This window comes from Cherax quadricarinatus, chromosome 3 (assembly GCF_038502225.1).
Source record: "Cherax quadricarinatus isolate ZL_2023a chromosome 3, ASM3850222v1, whole genome shotgun sequence".
Classification (NCBI taxonomy): Eukaryota; Metazoa; Arthropoda; class Malacostraca; order Decapoda; family Parastacidae; genus Cherax; species Cherax quadricarinatus.
In genome coordinates, this window is record NC_091294.1 from 58721433 (window position 1) to 58741262 (window position 19830).

Consider the following 19830-nt stretch of genomic DNA (forward strand, 5'->3'; position numbering starts at 1 on the left):
TAATTGTAGTGCCAGGAGTAACAAAAATGTACCTAACTTAATAAATCGTAATGACACGATTGCAAATAAACCATACCCCCGGCCGGGATTGAACCCGCGGTCATAGAGTCTCAAAACTCCAGCCCGTCGCGCTAGCCACTAGACCAGCTAGCCACAATAAGATTCATCCAACTAGGTATATTTCTAGTGGCTAGCGCGACGGGCTGGAGTTTTGAGACTCTATGACCGCGGGTTCAATCCCGGCCGGGGGTATGGTTTAAAATGTACCTACTTTAAATGACTGTTTGATGACAGGTCCGTCGTTAATGGAAAAATTAGGAGATATCATATTAAATTTCAGGGTGAAGAATTATGCCTTTACGGCTGATATAAGTAAAGCTTTCCTAAGAGTGGGTTTACAAGAGGCTGACCGGGATTGTACCCGCTTCTTATGGCCTGAGAATCCTATTGACCCACTTAGCCCTCTGAAAACCTTTCACTTTAGGAGCGTATTATTTGGTGCTACATCCAGTCCGTTCCTACTTCAAGCGACGATAAATGCACACCTTAAACGTACGGGAAGTCCACTGAGTAAAGTAATGAGCAAACAATTTTATGTGGACAATTTCCTGGGTGTAACATCAACTGAAGAGGAACTGTTAATGACTTATAGATGCACTAATGAAATAATGCAAAGTGCAAATATGCCTCTGAGGGAATGGAATAGTAATTTGTCCAAATTAAAGGCAAAATAAGTAAAGATTACCCTGGAGATGAAGTGCCAAAATGTAGTAATGTATTGGGTTTAACTTGTGATACTGAGAGATTTGTTAATGTTAAAACCTAATAATTACAGTATGCCCAATAAATTAACTAAGAGAGCCTTGCTTGCTGAAGTTTCCAAATGTGTCACCCCTTACTATAAGAGGGAAATTATTAATACAGGAAGCATGGAAACTTAAATGTGCTTGGGATGAAATTCTACCTGAGGAATTCATTAACAGGTGGGATGAATTAATTGGTGATTATGAAAAAATTCCAATGTTGGAGTTCCCACGCCAGGTGGCCAATCCAAATGGGAAAAATGTACTCCACATTTTTTGTGATGATTCAAAATTGGCATATGGATCAGTTGCTTACCTTCAATGTAATAGTGTTATTTCTCTTATGTCTAAGGCTAAAGTGTCTCCAATTAAATCACGTACCTTGCCTCAGTTGGAATTAACAGCCATTTATGTAGGTGTCAAATTAGCTAATTATATAAGAAATAAGTTGCAGGAGATAAATATTAGCGACACTGTAATTTGGTCTGATAATGAGGTATCCTTACAATGGATTTGTAATGGAAACAGTAAAATTGTGTACATACAAAACAGAGTCGCTGAAATTAATCAGATGCAAGAGAAGTATAATAGTTTGGGTCAGCATATGTTAACATTTAATCATATACCAGGTGAGGAGAATCCAGCTGATTTCTTGTCTCGAGGTTTACCTTATGCTAAATTTGTATATGCTGTATCATGGTTTAAAGGGCCGAGGTGGTTGGTAAATAAAGCTAATTGGCCTGTACAAAAGGCGTATATTGCTCCTGTTGAAATTACTGTGACCACCGCTCCAATAGTTTGTCCTCCGTTAGCCATTGACATAAATAGGTATTCTTCTTTACCCAAACTAATCAATGTAACTAAGTTGGTGTTTAAATTTCTAAACAAGATGAATATCTCATATAAGTTTTCACATCCTCTTGAATATTGAATACAGAGGCTACAAGAAGAAATCTATGGAAATGAGATTAAATTGATGGAAAGAAAAATTGTGAAAGGTTCCATAATAGAGAAATTGGGGCTGTATTTAGAGAACAATGTAATTAGGTGCAGAGGTAGGTTACAAAATGCTGAATTGGGTGATTATGCTAAACACCCCATCTTACTGCCCAAAACTCATCATCTAACAAATTTAATTGTTTTAAATGCCCATAAGAATGTAATGCATGGTGGGGTACAAGATACCTTAAATTGTATTAGGGAAACTTTCTGGATTCCACAAGGACGGCAAAGTGTAAAAAGGGTGATTAAATCTTGTGTAATATGTCGCCGTGTGGATGCCAGATCCTATATGTACCCAGGTCCTCCACCATTGCCAAAGGAGCGTGTACAATTAGTGAAACCATTTGATGTAACAGGTGTAGACTATAGTGGTCCAATAATTTTAACAGGTACTTCAGATGGTGTTCCACTGAAAGTGTATGTTTGTTTGTTCACCTGTACTGCTACTAGGGCAGTTCATTTAGAAGTGGCACAGGACTTGTCTGCAGAACAGTTTATACAGCTGTTTCGAAAATTTGCAGCTAGGAGATCCTGTCTGAGATTGATGATTTCGGATAATGCCACAAATTTTGTAGCAGGTGCTCAACATTTGATAGAGTTAAATAATAGTAACGATGTTCAATCTCTGTTAACCCAGCGAGGGTGTACCTGGAAATTTATTACTCCTAGAGCCCCTTACAGGGAATGGGCTGTACGAAAGACTTATAGGCACAGTGAAGTGGTGTCTCCGTAAAGTACTACACCGGAAGAAAATTAATTTGGAAGAATTCCGTGCAGTGTTAGTGGAGGCGGAAAATCGGATAAATAATAGGCCTCTCTCGTACATGAGTGATACACCTGATACAGATGTATTAACCCTTTGAGGGTCGAGAGGCCCTCTCCGAAACTCGTTCTCAGGGTCGGCCAAATTTAAAAAAAAAAAAAAATTATTTTCTCTTATGAAAAGATAAGAGAATCTTTTCCCGATCATAACGACACCAAAAGTTTGAAATTTGATAGAAAACTTACGGAATTATGCTCTCGCAAAGTTAGCGGTCTCGGCGATGTTTACGGATCGGCGATTTTGCCCACTTTGAGCCCCATTTTCGGCCAATTTCACTGTACTAGTCGACAAAAAACATGAATATTTCGCTAGAACTCCATTTTTTCTATCGAATGGGTGCAAGAAACCACCCATTTATAAATTCAACTATCCAGTACAGTGGTCAGAATTTAGCAATTTTGCCAATTTCACACAAATTTCAAAAGATGCCAATTTCGGAATAGGGTCCAGAATAAACAAGAAAGATATTCCTGGCACTAAAATGACATTTCCTCTAGTCATTAGTCACGTCTCAAGGCCCCTCTTATATTCTTTTGCTTTCCACTTTGAATTTTTATTCTCACAAAAAATATAAGATTTACTGTTATGCAGACTACTGCATTAGTGTAAAAAATGGTATAAATATTATTGGTGCACATGTGAAAGAATATTAGACTCACCAGTTGACGTGTATTGCACGATTGGCACGATTTGTTTACTTTTGAAGTTTGGTAAAAATCGAACATTTCTGCTACTTTGAGCTCAATTTCAAGGCACCTTTCATTGTAAAACCAGTCAAAATCATCTCAATTTCAGTAATATGTCTTCCATTCTATAAAATGAGACCAAGAAAACTAGAATACAACAATAAATACTATACGAAAATACACTGCAAAGTCGCTGATTTATTAAAAAAAAATGGAAAATTTTTTTTTTTTCTCATTATGCACCGTGTGCTGCAGGATTTTTTTTAGACTGTGCACACTGACCACATAGACCCATTCTTTCATATGAAGGCCTACCAGCTTTCTCCCACTAGATTTGAGGTCACTAGAATTTATGAGTACTAGTACGTCAAAAACCCCTACGCGTAAGACGTACTAGTACGACGAAAACCCTCAAAGGGTTAACACCTTCTCACCTAATATGTGGAAGGAAATTGGAAGCTGCCCCTGTCTATAGAGATAATCTGGAAGAAAGTGATGAAGATTACAATGATCCGGCAGTGTTGTGTGATAAATTTAAAATGTTAAATAAAGTACAGTGGACCCTCGCATACCGTTGGCATCACATAACGTTAAATCCGCATACCGATACATTTTATCACTAAAATTTTGCCTCGCATACCGCTAAAAAACTCGCTCAACGCTATTCGTCCGAGACGCTTCTAATGTGCGGCCTGAGCCAGCTTCACATGTTCCGCTGGTGGCATTGTTTACAAGCCAGCCTCCGTGGTAACATCCAAGCATACAATCGGAACATTTCATATTATTACAGCGTTTTTGGTGATTTCATCTGCAAAATAAGTGACCATGGGCCCCAAGAAAGCCTCTAGTGCTAAACCAGTGGTAAAAAGGGTGAGAAATACTATCATACCACAGTCAGCTGTTGCTTGACCAGTCAGCTGTTGCTGGATCAGTCAGCTCCTGTTGCACCTCGACCAGCTGTTGCTGGATCAGTCAGCTGCTTCTGCACCACGATCAGCTGTTGTTGGACCAGTCAGCTGCTGCTGCACCATGATCAGCTATTGCTGGACCAGTCAGCTGTTGCTGGATCAGTCAGCTGTTGCTGGATCAGTCAGCTGCTGCTGCACCATGATCAGCTGTTGCTGCACCATGATCAGCTGTTGCTGGACCAGTCAGCTGTTGCTGGATCAGTTAGCTGCTGCTGCACCATGATCAGCTGTTGCTGGATCAGTCAGCTGTTGCTTGACCAGTCAGCTGTTGCTGGATCAGTCAGCTGTTGCTTGATCAGTCAGCTGTTGCTGGATCAGTCAGCTGTTGCTGGATCAGTCAGCTGTTGCTGGATCAGTCAGCTGTTGCTGGATCAGTCAGCTGTTGCTGGATCAGTCAGCTGTTGCTGGATCAGTCAGCTGTTGCTGGATCAGTCAGCTGTTGCTGGACCAGTCAGCTGTTGCTGGACCAGTCAGCTGTTGCTGGACCAGTCAGCTGTTGCTGGATCAGTCAGCTGTTGCTGGATCAGTCAGCTGTTGCTGGATCAGTCAGCTGTTGCTGGACCAGTCAGCTGTTGCTGGATCAGTCAGTTGCTGCTGCACCATGGTCAGCTGCTGTTGCACCATCAGCTGTTTCTGAACACTACTCGTCCCGAACCTGTCCGTCCAGCCTGAGCGCCTGCCTTGCCGTCATTGTTTACAAGCCAGGGTGGCCGGTTGCATGCATACATTCGATACATTTTGTATTATTCCATTATTTAAAGTGCTTGTAACTGCTAAATAAGCCACCAAGGGCCCAAAGAAAGCTTCTAGTGCCAACCCTGTGGTAAAAAGTGTGATAAATACTATCGTACCACAGTCAGCTGCTCCTGCACCACGGTCAGCTGATAAATTGGACCAGTCAGCTGTTGCTGCACCACAGCTGCTGCTGCACCATGGTCAGCTGCACCACAGCTGTTGTTGCTGCACCACCATCAGCTGTATTACTCGAAGATGTGGAGAGAGTGTTGTTGGTGTGGCTTAACGTGAAACAATTACCGAGAAACGATTAACCCCGGAGGGTTAGCCACCCAGGATAACCCAAGAAAGTCAGTGCATCATTGAGGACTCTCTAACTTATTTCCATTGGGGTCCTTAATCTTGTCTCCCAGGATGCAACCCACACCAGTCGACTAACACCCAGGTGAACAGGGAAAAATGCCTGGAACTAGTGCTCATATTGGTGAATTTAAAGCCAGCAAAGGTTGGTTTGAGAGATTTAAGAATCGTAGTGGCATACACAGTGTGATAAGGCCTGTTCTGGAAGAAAATGCCAAACAGGACCTACAGTACTCAGGAGGAAAAGGCACTCCCAGGACACACTGTCTCATCAGTCATTGCTGCATCTTCAATAAAGGTGTCATTTATTCTTCATTTAGTAGAGTAGTACATGCACAATATATACTGTGCATGTACTACTCTACTATTGTGCATGTATCCTTCTCTTTGTGTGTAGGAAAATATATATTTCATGTGGTAAAATTTTTTTTTTCATACTTTTGGGTGTCTTGCACGAATTAATTTGATTTCCATTATTTCTTATGGGGAAAATTCATTCGCATAACGATAATTTCGCATAACAATGAGCTCTCATGAACGGATTAATATCGTTATGCGGGGGTCCACTGTAATTATCATTGGTCTAATGTGTGGCGTAAGGAATATCTTCTTACACTACGTGAACACTTTTATGGTGCGACAGAGGCAGTAAATCGACAGAACATTCAACCAGGTGATGTTGTGTTGATTGATACTAACAACATCGAACATTGCGGCCTCTGGGAAAAGTATTGACATTGTACCCAGATGCACAAGGTGTTGTCCGGAATGTCAAAGTGTTGTGTCGTGGCCAGGAAAGTTTACGCACAATTAATAGATTGATTCCCTTGGAATTAAATGGTATTCAATCAAACGTAAATGAAAATCTGAGGGAAAGTAACACGAGTGATATTGAAGATAACGCTGACCGAGTGATGCCGGAAGATGAAATCATGCTAAGACCTAACTAGGAGAGCAGCCACTCAAGCCAGAACCGGCTGGAATCATCTAAAGAAAGGAGTAATTTGAGTCGTTTAGCAACGAACTCTGGCTGGCAGCAGTGTGGAAAATAATGTATTTTCCATATTTTTTATGTAAATTAGTGTAATACATTGTATTTAATAAAATTTGTTGTTTGAATTGGACAAGAAATGTTATTGAATAATCGGAAGAATTTTCGTCGCTCTAGAGGTTAAATTGGGCTGACACCTCTGAAATAGGAGCCGAAATTGTTGGATGTGCATTCCTGCATAACTTGAGATATCAGGCACCTGGACAAGACAGCTCCAGGAACCTCAGATAAGCTATCTAAATTTGTGTTATAATTCTGGCCAGCATTATCTTCATAAATTTGGTTAGAATGAGGGTTTTTGAGTATGATACACATTAATCTCCAGTCAAATTGGTGAGTGATATTAAGATATACTCTCCTTCTGTTATATAAATGTGTATATATATAATCATTTATTAATTTTAATATACAGTCCACAAACTTATATATTTACCAGAATTCCTGGTGATGCATATTTCATTTGTAATTAAAAGGTCTAGAGCAACTTGTGGATATGACAGTTGTAGGTATCGAAGGGGGACATTTTTTGCAACCTAGGTGTCCCAAATTCCTACTTGTCCATGTAACTTTGATAAATAATAATTATCTTTATCATCATTTACTGGTATGTACATTATGAGTTACATCCAGATAAATGGAATTTTCCACAGCCGACATACTGGGTAGGGCATAATGTCAAACCTTTCCTATATAAACTACCTACATAGTACAGTAATGTAATGTACAATCATTATTTCATTCTTTTTACCATAATGTACTTCGATTGTTATATTTTAATTATTTATGTACCGCATATAATGTATACATGGTAGTGAACTGTATTGTAAATTTTACATCGCATACAGTATCATATGTTACTGTTATCTTTATGTATTGTTGACACAGTGGAATGGGGGAATACCACTGGTAGTGTCATCCTGCCAGAATGTAGAATAACCTATACTCTAAGTAAAGAGAAATACAGTAACTCTGGAACGTGTAATACGTATCCGGGTGGGCGGCCGGGTGGTTGGCTGACTGAATGTGGCTGTCTCACTGTATCTCTCTCTCTCTCTCACAGGTACACATAAGTGAAGTTATCATACATAGTATAAATTACCTAGGATAACCCAAAAAATCCAGACGAAGTGCTATACAGTGGATCTATACTCCAGTGCCCTAAATTAATAATAATATTAATAATAATTATTATTACAATAATACAGTGGACCCCCGCATAATGATCACCTCCGAATGCGACCAATTATGTAAATGTATTTATGTAAGTGCGTTTGTACGTGTATGTTTGGGGGTCTGAAATGGACTAATCTACTTCACAATATTCCTTATGGGAACAAATTCGGTCAGTACTGGCACCTGAACATACTTCTGGAGTGAAAAAATATCGTTAACCGGGGGTCCACTGTACATATGTACTGATATTAGTAATAATATTATTATTAACCCTTTGACTGTTTCAGGCCCCTTTCTGAAACTGTCATTCTATGTCGCCAAATATTCGAAAAAAAAACAAATTATTTTTTCTTATGAAATGATAGAGAATCTTTTCCCGATGGTAATGACACCAAAAGTTTGAAATTTGGTCGAAAACTCACGGAATTACGCTCCCGCGAAGTTAGTGGAATCAGCAACATATGTGTATCGGCGATTTCGCCGACTTTGAGCCCTGTTTTCAGCCAATTCCGTTGTTCCAGTTGACCAAACTCATAGCTATTTCTTTAGAACTCTATTTTATCTATCAGCTGAGTACAAGAAACCGCCCATTTACCAATTTGAACTACCCAATATAGTGGTCAGAATTTAGCAATTTGGCCAATTTCACACAAATTAAAAAAGATGCCAATTTCAAAATAGGGTCCAGAATAAACAAAGTAGACATTCTCGGCACTAAAATATCATATCCTCTGTTCATTAGTCACATCTCTAGGCCCCTCTTATATTATTATTGCTTTCTATTTTGATTTTTTATTCATACAAAAAAATACAAAATTTACTGTTATGCAGACTACTGCATTATTGTAAAAATGGTATAAATAATATCAGTGCACTAGTGAAAGAATATCAGACTCCCCAGTTGACGTGTATTGGACGTGTGGTGTGATTTGTTTACTCCTGAACATTGGTAAAAATCGAACATTTCCACTAATTTGAGCTCAGTTTCAAGGTCGTTTTCATCGTCAAAGTAATGAAAATCATCTCTATTTCTGTAATATGTTTTCCATTTTATCACCTAAGACCATGAAAACGCGAATACAACGATAAATACTATACGAAAATACACCTCAAAGTCGGCGTTTTATTCCAAAAAAACGATCAGTTTTTTTTTTCTCATTACGCACTGTGTACTGCAGGATTTTTTTTATGTGGTGCACACTGACCACACAGACCCATTCTCTCACATGTGGGCCTACCAGCTTTCTCCCGCTTGATTTGAAGCCGCTAGAATTATTGAGTATATATATGCCAGAAACATTGGCTCGTAAGACGTATTTATACGTCGAAAACAGTCAAAGGGTTAAATTATAACATAATAATCGTGTCCACTCATAATTACCTTAAAATATCTGTAGTCTTAATGTAGAGTGAGAGGTGAGTAAACAAGATTAAATGAATAAACGAGAGAGAGAATGAGTGTGTAGAAGGTTCACAAGTTATGTAAACAAACGTTGTTGTTGTTGTTGTTGTTACCAGCCCAGACATGAATGGTTTCTGTTCACTCTGTCAAGCCGACCAGAAAAACATCTCATATTTGTTAATGTGTATGTTTATATGTTATGTAGCATGTTTATTATATAATTTTGAAAAAAACCATAGATAGATTAAGCAAAATGTCTATATTAATGTTTTATACACATTTAATGCGCATCACTGATTATTATTGTGTCATTAACATTATTAATATGGCGTCTTCAAGACCAATTACACTCTTAATGAGTGGCTCTGAGACAGACAAGCAGACAGAAAGACACAGGTAGACAGGACAGACACACAGGTAGACAAAGACAGACACACACAGGTAGACAGAAAGACACACAGGTAGACAGAAAGACAGACACACTGGTAGACAAAGACACACAGGTAGACAGAAAGACAGACACAGAGGTAGACAAAGACACAAGTAGACAGAGACACACAGGTAGACAGACACAGGCAGACAAAGACACACAGGTAGACAGACACAGGCAGACAAAGACACACAGGTAGACAGACAGACACACAGGTAGACAGAAAGACAGACACACAGAGAAACAGACACAGATATACAGGCAGACAGATACAGACAGGTTTATGTGCAACAGTGAAAACAAATAGAGTTCAAGAGTAAGAGCCTTTCTTGCCACAATCTCCAGTGCAAGATTCAGACTATCTTAGGGGCCATGGTGAAATTTACTGTCCAGTTAGTACAGTTAATACAGTATGATGCTGCTGATAGGGCAGGGTTACTCAAACTGATGCTGCCTGCATGACACATTGCCCCCGCGAGTATTGTCAAATATTGTACAGCGGTGTGCATCAGCCGGCCCGGCCCAGCCCAGCTGCCAGATGCACAGTCCTAAGTCAAGTGGACGTATGTCGAGCAGGTTGTAAGTCGGATGGTAGGTGTATTCCATTCATTTTAGTGCTTGCAACTGCTAAATAAGCTACCATGGCTCCAAAGAAAGCTCCTAGTGCCATGCCTTTGGTAAAGAAGGTGAGAAATACGATTGAATTCAAGGAAAACATCATTGAATAATATGAAAGTGGCGTACGTGTGGCAGAACTGGCCAGGATGTATAAGATACCCCATACAACCATACCTTCCATTGTGGCCAAGAAAAAGGAAATCAAGGAAACTGTTGTTGCAAAGGGGGTAAATATACTGACAATAATGAGATCGCCAGTACTTGAAGATGTTGAGAAGTTATTGTTGGTATAGATCAATGAGAAGCAATTAGCAGGAGATAGTCTTATGCAGTCGCTTATTTGTGAAAAGGCTAGGCAGTTGCATGATGATCTCGTAAAGAAATTGCCTGCAACGAGTACTGATATTTGTGAATTTAAGGCCAGCAAAAGGCTGGTTTGAGAGATTTAAGAACCGTAGTGGCATACACAGTGTGAAAAGGCATGGCGAGGCTGCCAGTTCTGACAAAAATGCAGCTACAAAATTTGTAATTGAATTCAAGAAGTACATACAGACTGAACAATTAAAACTCCAACAAGTGTTCAACTGTGACAAAACAGGCCTCTTTTGGAAGAAAATGCCAAAGACGACCTACATTACTCAGGAGGAAAAGGCACTGCCAGGACACAAGCCTATGAAAGACAGGCTGATGCTCATGTTTTGTAGTAATGCTAGTGGGGATTTCAAAGTGAAGCTGTTACTAGTGTACCATTCTGAAAATCCCAGTGTGTTCAAGAAAAACTATGTCATGAAGGGTAAATTATGTGTGTTTTTTGAAGCTAATAATAAGGCATGGGTCATGAGGGAAATTTTCCTTGAGCAGTTCCACAAAGTGTTTGGCCCCAGTGTGAAGAATTACCTCCTGGAAAATAAATTTGAACTCAAGTGTTTCCTACTAATGGACAATGCACCTACTCATCCTCCAAACTTGGATGACCTAATTCTGGAGGAGTTTGGGTTCATCACAGTGAAATTCTTGCCCCTAATACCACTCCTCTCCTCCAGCCCATGGACCAGCAGATCATTTCAAACTTAAAAATACTCTACACCAAAGCAATGTTTCAAAGGTGCTTTAATGTGACCACAGACACTCATTTGACCCTAAGAGAGTTTTGGAAAGATCACTTCAGTATCCTCCATTGCATAGGCCTTATAGGTAAGGCTTGAGAGGGAGTGACTACCAGGACTTTGAACTCTGTTTGGAAAAAATTGTGGCCAGATTGTGTCCACAAGAGAGATTTTGAAGGGTTTAGGGCTGACCTTAAGGAGCCTATGGCAGTTGTAGAATCTATTGTGGCATTGGGGAATCCCATGGGGTTGGATGAGAGTTTGGAGGATGTGGAAGAGTTGGTGGAGGACCACAACGAAGAGCTAACCACTGAAGAGCTGCAAGAGTTTCAGCTGGAACAGCAAGAGACCGCAGCTCAGAACACTGCTTCAGAGGAGGAGGGAGAGACATAGAAGAAGGTGCCTTCATCGTATATGTCTTACGAGCCACCGTGTTTGACATATTTACATGCATAAATTCTAGCGGCTTCAAATCAAGTGGGAGAAAGCTGGTAGGCCTACATGAGAGTGAACGGGTCTGAGTGGTGGGTGTGCACCCTGTGAAAAAAATCGGGGACTCAATGGTGCATTGTGGGAAAGCCATCTTTGTAGTCCATTTTCACCATGCCTCGCAGCAAGAAGTACCTCACTCCTCGGCAGATTGGAGGCCTTTTGTTCCCAAGTGATAACTCTAACAGTGATGGAAGTGCCAGTGAAAGTGAATTTCATGGTTTTGGAGTGGGTGTGACCGAAAACAGCGCCCAGGATAACGTAATTAGTGATGAAAATCCAGACGACCCTCAACCATCCATATCTAGTACTGGGCCGTCTCATTCAAGTTCATCTGTACCAGGACGAAAGAGGAAACTATCTGCCCGTGTACAAGACTAAGATGTGAGCAGTTATTATTATTCATTCTGGAGTATTTACCATGTTTCTATGTTATTTATATTGTTTATTATGTCATATTACATCAATTGTGATAGGTAAATAAGCTGTAGTGTTGATATTAGCGTAATAATAAAGCACAATCCCACGCCTCATGAGACTCGGGAATTCCTGCTGACATAAACAAATGACATCAGTATTAACAAATGATGCTAAATCATGAATTCAATCCAGACCAGGAGCTAGTTCTGATTGGCTCTCAGACTCAGTTAATTACAGCTACAACATCCAAGATTGGTGATGGCATCCATTATGATGCTAAAAGCCCTCATCTGTCTTTTAATGCCACCAGGACCAGCTTGAGTCACTGGACCCCTGTCTCACAAAATAACTTTCCACAGTCCTCTGTTTCTGGTGCTCTTTAACATTTCCCTAAAATGGGACATGGTTCTGCCACTGCACTTGTTGCAAAGATGGCTTGTTTCAGCTTGCTCAGGGTGGTACTTCTGCACAAACATTTGGACATCATTCCACTTGGCACAAATCTCCTTAATCTTTGAAGAAGGCATCTCATCCACTCCCTATATCAACACCTTTCACAACATCAGCTTCCTTGATTTGTTCTTTCTTTGACAGGATAGAACTGATGGTCGACTTGTTTTTCCCATACATCCTGGAAAGCTCAACAAGTCTCACACCACTCTCATACTTCTGTATTATTTCCTTCTTCACATCTATGGTGTTTCTCACTTTCTTTACCACAGGGGTACCACTAGCAAGTTTCTTTGGGCCCATGGTAGCTTATTTCACAGTCCCACAAGCATTAAAAACAACGAAATAATCGTAAAATGCGTGAATGAGAGTGCAGGTTAGTGTTCGCTCAAGCATAAACAAAGCTAGACTGCTCACGGTGCCTGCGCGGGGACGCGGACAGAGCAGGCAGGCAGACAGGTCCCATACCCGGCGGTCCGAAAATAGGGGCACGTTCAATAATAGGGACACAGTTTGTCCGAAAAAATGGTCCTATTTTTGAAACGTTCGATATGTGATACGTTCGATTTTTGAGGTTCCACTGTAATTCATTGTAGGAACATAGTACAACAATGATTCTTATACCAGACTGTTGCCAAAGTGTTAAGCTATTTTTCTATATGATTAGCTTGATTTTTGTATTTTTTTTCAATTTTTGTTTTTACTTTGCATGCTGTGCACGTTAGCCGCCTCTTAAGTCGCTGTTTTACACCACAGTCGCAGTTCTTTTTCTCATTATGCACTGCATGCTGCAAGATTTTCTTTTTTATATAGTGCACACTTACTACACAGACCTATTCTCTCATATGTAAACCCAAATTTACCAGTCACAGCTTATCCGAGTGAGCCGAGCTCATAGCAACCGACAATGGCTTCAAAGCCACCTTATCTTTTATGGACAATGTACGGTGTACGTGCTTTACAAAACAAGAAGAATTTCTTTTATTCGTTGGAACCATGGCTAGGGCTAAAAGTAAGCAGGTTATAACAATAAATGGAGAATAAGAAATTGGAATGACTTATGCAGCAAGTAGCACCACAACAGTAGCAGCAGGTTGGTGTGGTGACCCCGGAAATTTGAAATTATGCTAGCTGAAATTAGTGCCGGATTACTGACTGCCGGATTAGTGATGGCAATCCTGTATTATTATTATTATTACTATGGCGTCAAGACTACACACACACTTAGTGATTTTAATGTGTACCTGCAAGTCAGCACAGTGTGTAACTTTACTTAGGTACAGATACACGTAAGTATAATTATCAGAGAACATATAAAATACGCAATAACTTTAAAACAATTGAAATTTTGGAAAGTTTTCAGGCATAATGGATAGACGTTCTCCCCAAGAATGCAAACAAACTGGGAAGTGCACGGTGACCGTATTAGTCAGGTGGGGGGGAGCCGCATAGCGAGTTTTGGACACAATTTGAAATGTTTGTATTAGCGAAATGCCATAAAGCAGGGCACTACTGTATATCTGTGCATCAGTGTTGGTCCCATTGTATCACGGCTTTGAAGCCAGTGTCAGTCCTGTAGTATGACGCCATGAGCTCAGCTCACTCAGATAAGCTGCGAGCGTAAATTTGGGCCTAGGTATGAGAGAGTGGGTGTATGCGGTAGGTGTGCACCAAACAAAAAATAATCCTGCAGCACACAGTGCATAATGAGAAAAAAACAAAAGTGTTTTTGGTTTAAAACAGGGAATTTGCAGTGAATTTTCATATGGTTTTTATGGTTGTATTCTCAGTTTCTTGGTATCATTTGATAGAATGGAAGATATAATACAGAAATAGAGATGATTTTGATTAGTTTCAGGACTGAAAGTAGCTTGAAATTGAGCTCAAAATAAAAGAAATGTTCGATTTTTACCAATATTCCAGAGTACACAAATTAAGTCACTTTTCCAATACACATCTAACTGGCCAGTCTAATATGCATTTAAGAATGCACTGACATTATTTATACAGTTATTACAATAATGCAGTAGTCTGCATAAAAATAAGCTTTATATTTTTTGTATGAAAAAAATTCAAAGTGAAAAGGGGCCTGGAGATGTGACTAAGGAGCAGAGGAAATGTTTATTTAGTGCTGTGAATGTCTACACTGTTTATTCTGGACCCTATTTTTAAACTGGCAATTTTCAAAATTTGTGTGAAACTGTCCAAATTACTGATCACTTTATTGTAGTTGAAATAGGTAAATGGGTGGTTTCTTGTACTCAATTGATAGAAGGAATACTAGCAAAATAGCTGAGTTTGGTCAACTGGAACAATGGAATTAGACGAAAATAGGGCTCAAAGTGGGCAAAACTGCCAATGCATAAACATCGCCAGGAGAGCCAATTTGCAAGAGTGTAATTCTGTAAGTTTTCCATAAAATTTCTTACTTTTGGTTACACTATCTTTGGAAAAAGATTCTCTATCATTTCATAAGAATTTTTTTTTTTTAAATTCTTGGATCCTGAGAGCAATTCTCAAATCAGGGGTTTGGACCCTGAAGGGGTTAAGAACTGTATGCAGTGAAACCTCAGTTCTTGAACTTAATTCGTTCCAGATGTCGGTTCGACAACCAAACCAATTTATCACATAAATGATAATGTAAATAGAATTAATCCATTCCAGACCAAAAATGACAATATAATAATTTATTAATAATAATGCACTAACAACTACATAAAACAATGTATAAAATTATACAGCACATTGAAACTAAAAACTAATACTAAATGAAAATTTAACTGAAATACTGTACAGTAAATGAAAATTTAACCGCCTCTTACCTGTCAGAGGAAAGCTAATGGCATACTGGAAGCAGGAGGTGGAAAAGAAAAGGGGGGGATGTTACTGCTTGGAAGGAGAGTCACCTTCTATTAATATGTCAGGCAACTCTCCTTCTGGTGTTGTTTCTCTTGTCTCTTTTCACCACTAACACCTTGTTCTGGCTCACTGGTTCTTTGTTTGCACTAAAAACCTGTCCAGTGAGGTTTGTTTCAGGTTCCATTTTAACATTTGTCTGAACTGGGACATTACAGTGTCACTGTACATGTTAGACTGACGGATGGCCACTGCTTTGTCTGGATGGTATTTTTCAGCAAACTCCTGCATTTCATGCCATTTAGCACACATTTCCTTGACAAGTACAATGGGCACATTATCTCTTCCCTCCTCTCCCTCTGATGACAGCACCCCTGCTGCTGCTCCTTCTGAAGGTCTACAAGTTCTTCTGTGGTGAGTCTAGTTCTATGCTCCTCCACCAACTCCTCCACATCATCTTCAGTCACCTCTAGGCCCAAGATCTAACCCAGAGATACAATATCCTCTACTAGCTCAGGCTCATGTTCAAAGCCTTGAAAATCCTTGGCTGCCACAAAGTCAGGATACAATTTCTTCCACTGGTGACTGCAAGGTCCTGGAAGACATATCCTCCCAGGCTTTGTCTGTAAGTCTCAAGCAGGTGAGGATACTGAAATGGTCCTTCCAAAACTCCCTGAGGGTTAAATTTGCTTCTGAAGTGACTTCAAAGTATCTTTCAAAAAGTGCTTTGGTGTAGAGTTTCTTAAAGTTAGAAATGACTTTCTGGTCCATGGGATGGATGAGAGGAGTGGTGTTAGGAGGCAAGAACTTCACAGTTATAAAACTGAACTCCTCCAGCAACTCGTTTTCCAAGCTTGGAGGGTGAGCAGGAAATTTTCCACAAGTAAAAGGGCCTGAGTGGTAATTGTTTTTTGATGAGGTAGTTTTTGACAGTGGGAGCAAAGAGCTCATAAACCCGCTCAATAAAAAATTGTCTTCTAACCAAAGCTTTCATGTTAGCCCTCCACATTACAGTCAATTTGCTTTTAACCCTTTGGGGGCTTCGGACGTACTAGTACATCTTACGACCCAGGGTTTTTGACGTACTAGTACGCCTAAATTATAGCGCCCTCAAATCTGGTGAGAGAAAGCTGGTAGGCCTACATATGAAAGAATGGGTCTATGTGGTCAGTGTGCACAGTATAAAAAAAAATCCTGCAGCACACAGTGTGTAATGAGAAAAAAAAACTTTGACCGTGTTTTAGGATTAAAACAGCAACTTTGCACTGTATTTTCGTATGGTATTTATTGTTGTATTCTATTTTTCTTGGTCTCATTTTATAGAATGGAAGACATATTACAGAAATTGAGATGATTTTGACTGGTTTTACAATGAAAAGTACCTTGAAATTGAGCTCAAATTAGCAGAAATGTTCGATTTTTACCAAAGTTCAAAAGTAAACAAATCATGCCAAGTGTCCAATACACATTAACTGGTGAGTCCAATATTCTTTCACAAGTGTGCTGATATTATTTATATCATTTCTACACTAATGCAGTAGTCTGCATAACAGTAAATCTTATTTTTTTTTGTAAGAATAAAAATTGGAAGTGGAAAGCCAAAGAAATATAAGAGGGGCCTGGGGATGTGAACAGAGAACTTGTTATTTTAGTGCCAGGAATGTCTTTCTTGTTTATTCTGGACCCTATTCAGAAATTGGCATCTTTTGAAATTTGTGTGAAATTGGCAAAATTGCTAAATTCTGACCACTTTACTGGATAGTTGAAATCGGTGAATGGGTGGTTTCTTGTACTCATTCGATAGAAAAAAATGGAGTTCTAGCGAAATAGTCATGATTTTTGTCGACTAGTACACTGGAATTGGCCGAAAATAGGGATCAAAGTGGGCAAAATCGCCGATGCGTAAACATCATCGAGACCGCTAACTTTGCGAGAGCATAATTCTGTAAGTTTTCCATCAAATTTCATACTTTTGGTGTCATTATGATCGGGAAAAGATTCCCTATCTTTTCATAAGAAATTTTTTTTTTTTTTTTTTTTTGAAATTTGGCAGACCCTGAGAACAAGTCTCTGAGAGGACCTGTCAACCCCCAAAGGGTTAATAATGTCGTTGTTCTTAAAAACTTGTGTATTTTCGAAATGATAAACAAGTAAAGGCTTCAGTTTCAAATCACCACTTGCATTACCACACAGTAACAGAGTGAGACTGTCTTTCATTGGCTTGTGTCCTGGCACTGACTTTTCCTCTTCAGTTATGTAGGTCCTCTTGGGCATTTTCTTCCAGAAGAGGCCTGTCTTGTCACAATTAAACACTTGATGGGGGAGAAATCCCTCAGCTTCTAAGTACTCTTGGAATTCAGTAACATACTTTTCAACAGTCACTTTCTTAACACTGGCAGCCTCCCCATGCCTAGCCACACTATGAGTGCCACTTCACTTCTTAAAATATCAAACCAACCCTTACTAGCCTTGAAGGATTGCATTTCAGTACTTGTTCCATTTTTTTTTTTTTAGGTCATCATGCAACCACCTTGCTTTTCCACAAATAATGGCCTCTGAAACACCATCACCATATATTTGTTTTTTGTTTATCCAAATGAACAAGTTTTTCTCAACCACTTCAATAATTTGTGGCCATTCCCTTGATATCACTTTTGCATGTTTTGCAGAGTCAGCTGCTTTAATTTTTTCCCTTTGGCCTATTACTGTGCTAATGGTAGACTTAGATTTACCATATCAAGCTCCCTGTGCTATATCAAGCACAGGGAGCCTGTCTTCTTAATGCTTTTGAATAACTTCCTTTTTAAACCCAACAGTGCTTTTTACAACTTTTTTTTGCTTTCATCTCTATCCTTCTTTGGACCTATGATGGGTTATCTCACAAAAAAAAAAAAACTGCACCAAAACTGCAACATAACAAGAAAAGATCACAAAATGCACATCAAGAGCTCCAGAGATGCTTACAGCACGCACGTTAGTTGTTATACTGACTGATACCGACGCTGTGGACTCTGTCTTGTGATAATGTGATCCAAGCATAGTCGGTCGAAAACCAAGACCACGTATGAAAACCAAATTGAAAAAATCGATTCAAAAACTGATTTGTTCGACAACTAGTCCACTCAACAACCGAGGTTCCACTGTTTTTAATAATTATGTTGGTGTGTTAGGTCACTGGTTATTGTGTTACAGCTCAGCTAACACCAAATGGGAAATTGGAGGGAGGGGAAAGGGAAGGAGAGAAATGGAAGAGAAAAGGACTAATCTGAGCACTGTGACTTGGTAATGGTCCACGATGGACCAAAGCAATGTCTAAAGTTGCCTTCCCTGAATTGTTCCAGTCACTGGCATTGCAATTTTTGTTTTTAACTGTGTTGTTAAAAAATAAATGAGTTAGAAAAGGAATATCACGGTTCGGGAACACATCCAATTATAATATGGGTGTCTATGGGGAAACAGGTTATGAGTTCCAAACAGAGAAGTCATAAATGATTCTCAGGAACACTTTTCATTCCTAAGTGCTTGTTCTACTCTACTGTACATGGAAAATATTTAAAAGCCAAACAAATAATCTTTACACATAAATGACAACTTACTGAAGCGAGACACAGGAAGGAATATAAAATAACCCTAGTGAAGAGTATGGGTGCTTTAAAAACAATTATGGAACAATGTTAAAATCCAAGGGCAACAACTCTTAAATCTTTTCATAGCAGAAATAGTAAATACTACCGGAATAAAGGAAGGCACTAGACAAATTTCTTCAGGTATTTTATTAACTGAACTGTGTTGACTATGTGGAACTATGGGTTGTAGGTTTAGTTTTTTACATGTAGGCAGTAATGTTTAATAAAAATAATATCACCATAATCACAGAGTTAAATAAAAACAACGATGAGTGACAACCTTAAAATTTAAGAAATATACGATGCTTTGACTCACCTTGTCATGTGATGCACTCTGGAGGACTTTAAAGGTGACAACACCTGGAGGTTGTATCACAGTATTGGGCAGCAGTGGTAACTGACGTTGTACTACTACATTTTTTCTAACTACTCTTCTCCCTGGTCGACTGTTGTACCGTGGTAGTAACTTCTATAATAAATAAATGAATAATAACTTAAGAAAATGCAATGGCTTTATTCAAAAACCTTGCAAAAATAATGATTCTTAATATAAACACATTTACTGCTACCTTAACCCTTAAACTTTCCAAACGTAGTTCTAAGTTTGTACCTCTAGCGCTTTAAACGTAGATCTATGTTTTATTTTTCCTGCCTCCGAATTTGGTACGATTGGCCCGAGATGCCTGGTCAGTATAGAATGGGTCTTAACACTCAGTGTGCACAGTATTAAAAAAATCTGGTACCACTTAGTACCTTGTGGGAGCACCAGTTCAACTGAGCGCCAGCTAGAGCAAATAGCGTGGCAAACACCAGGGATTCACTGACGTCATGT

At 39.3% G+C, this 19830-nt stretch overlaps 1 protein-coding gene across 1 annotated transcript in view; it reads right to left on the reverse strand.

Annotated features, from left to right (window-relative positions):
- crm (cramped chromatin regulator) overlaps window positions 1-19830 on the reverse strand; it is a 268092-nt gene that overhangs the window by 45533 nt on the left and 202729 nt on the right. The window contains 1 exon segment of the mRNA XM_070093321.1: window positions 19315-19467. Coding sequence (XP_069949422.1) covers window positions 19315-19467 — 153 coding nt within the window.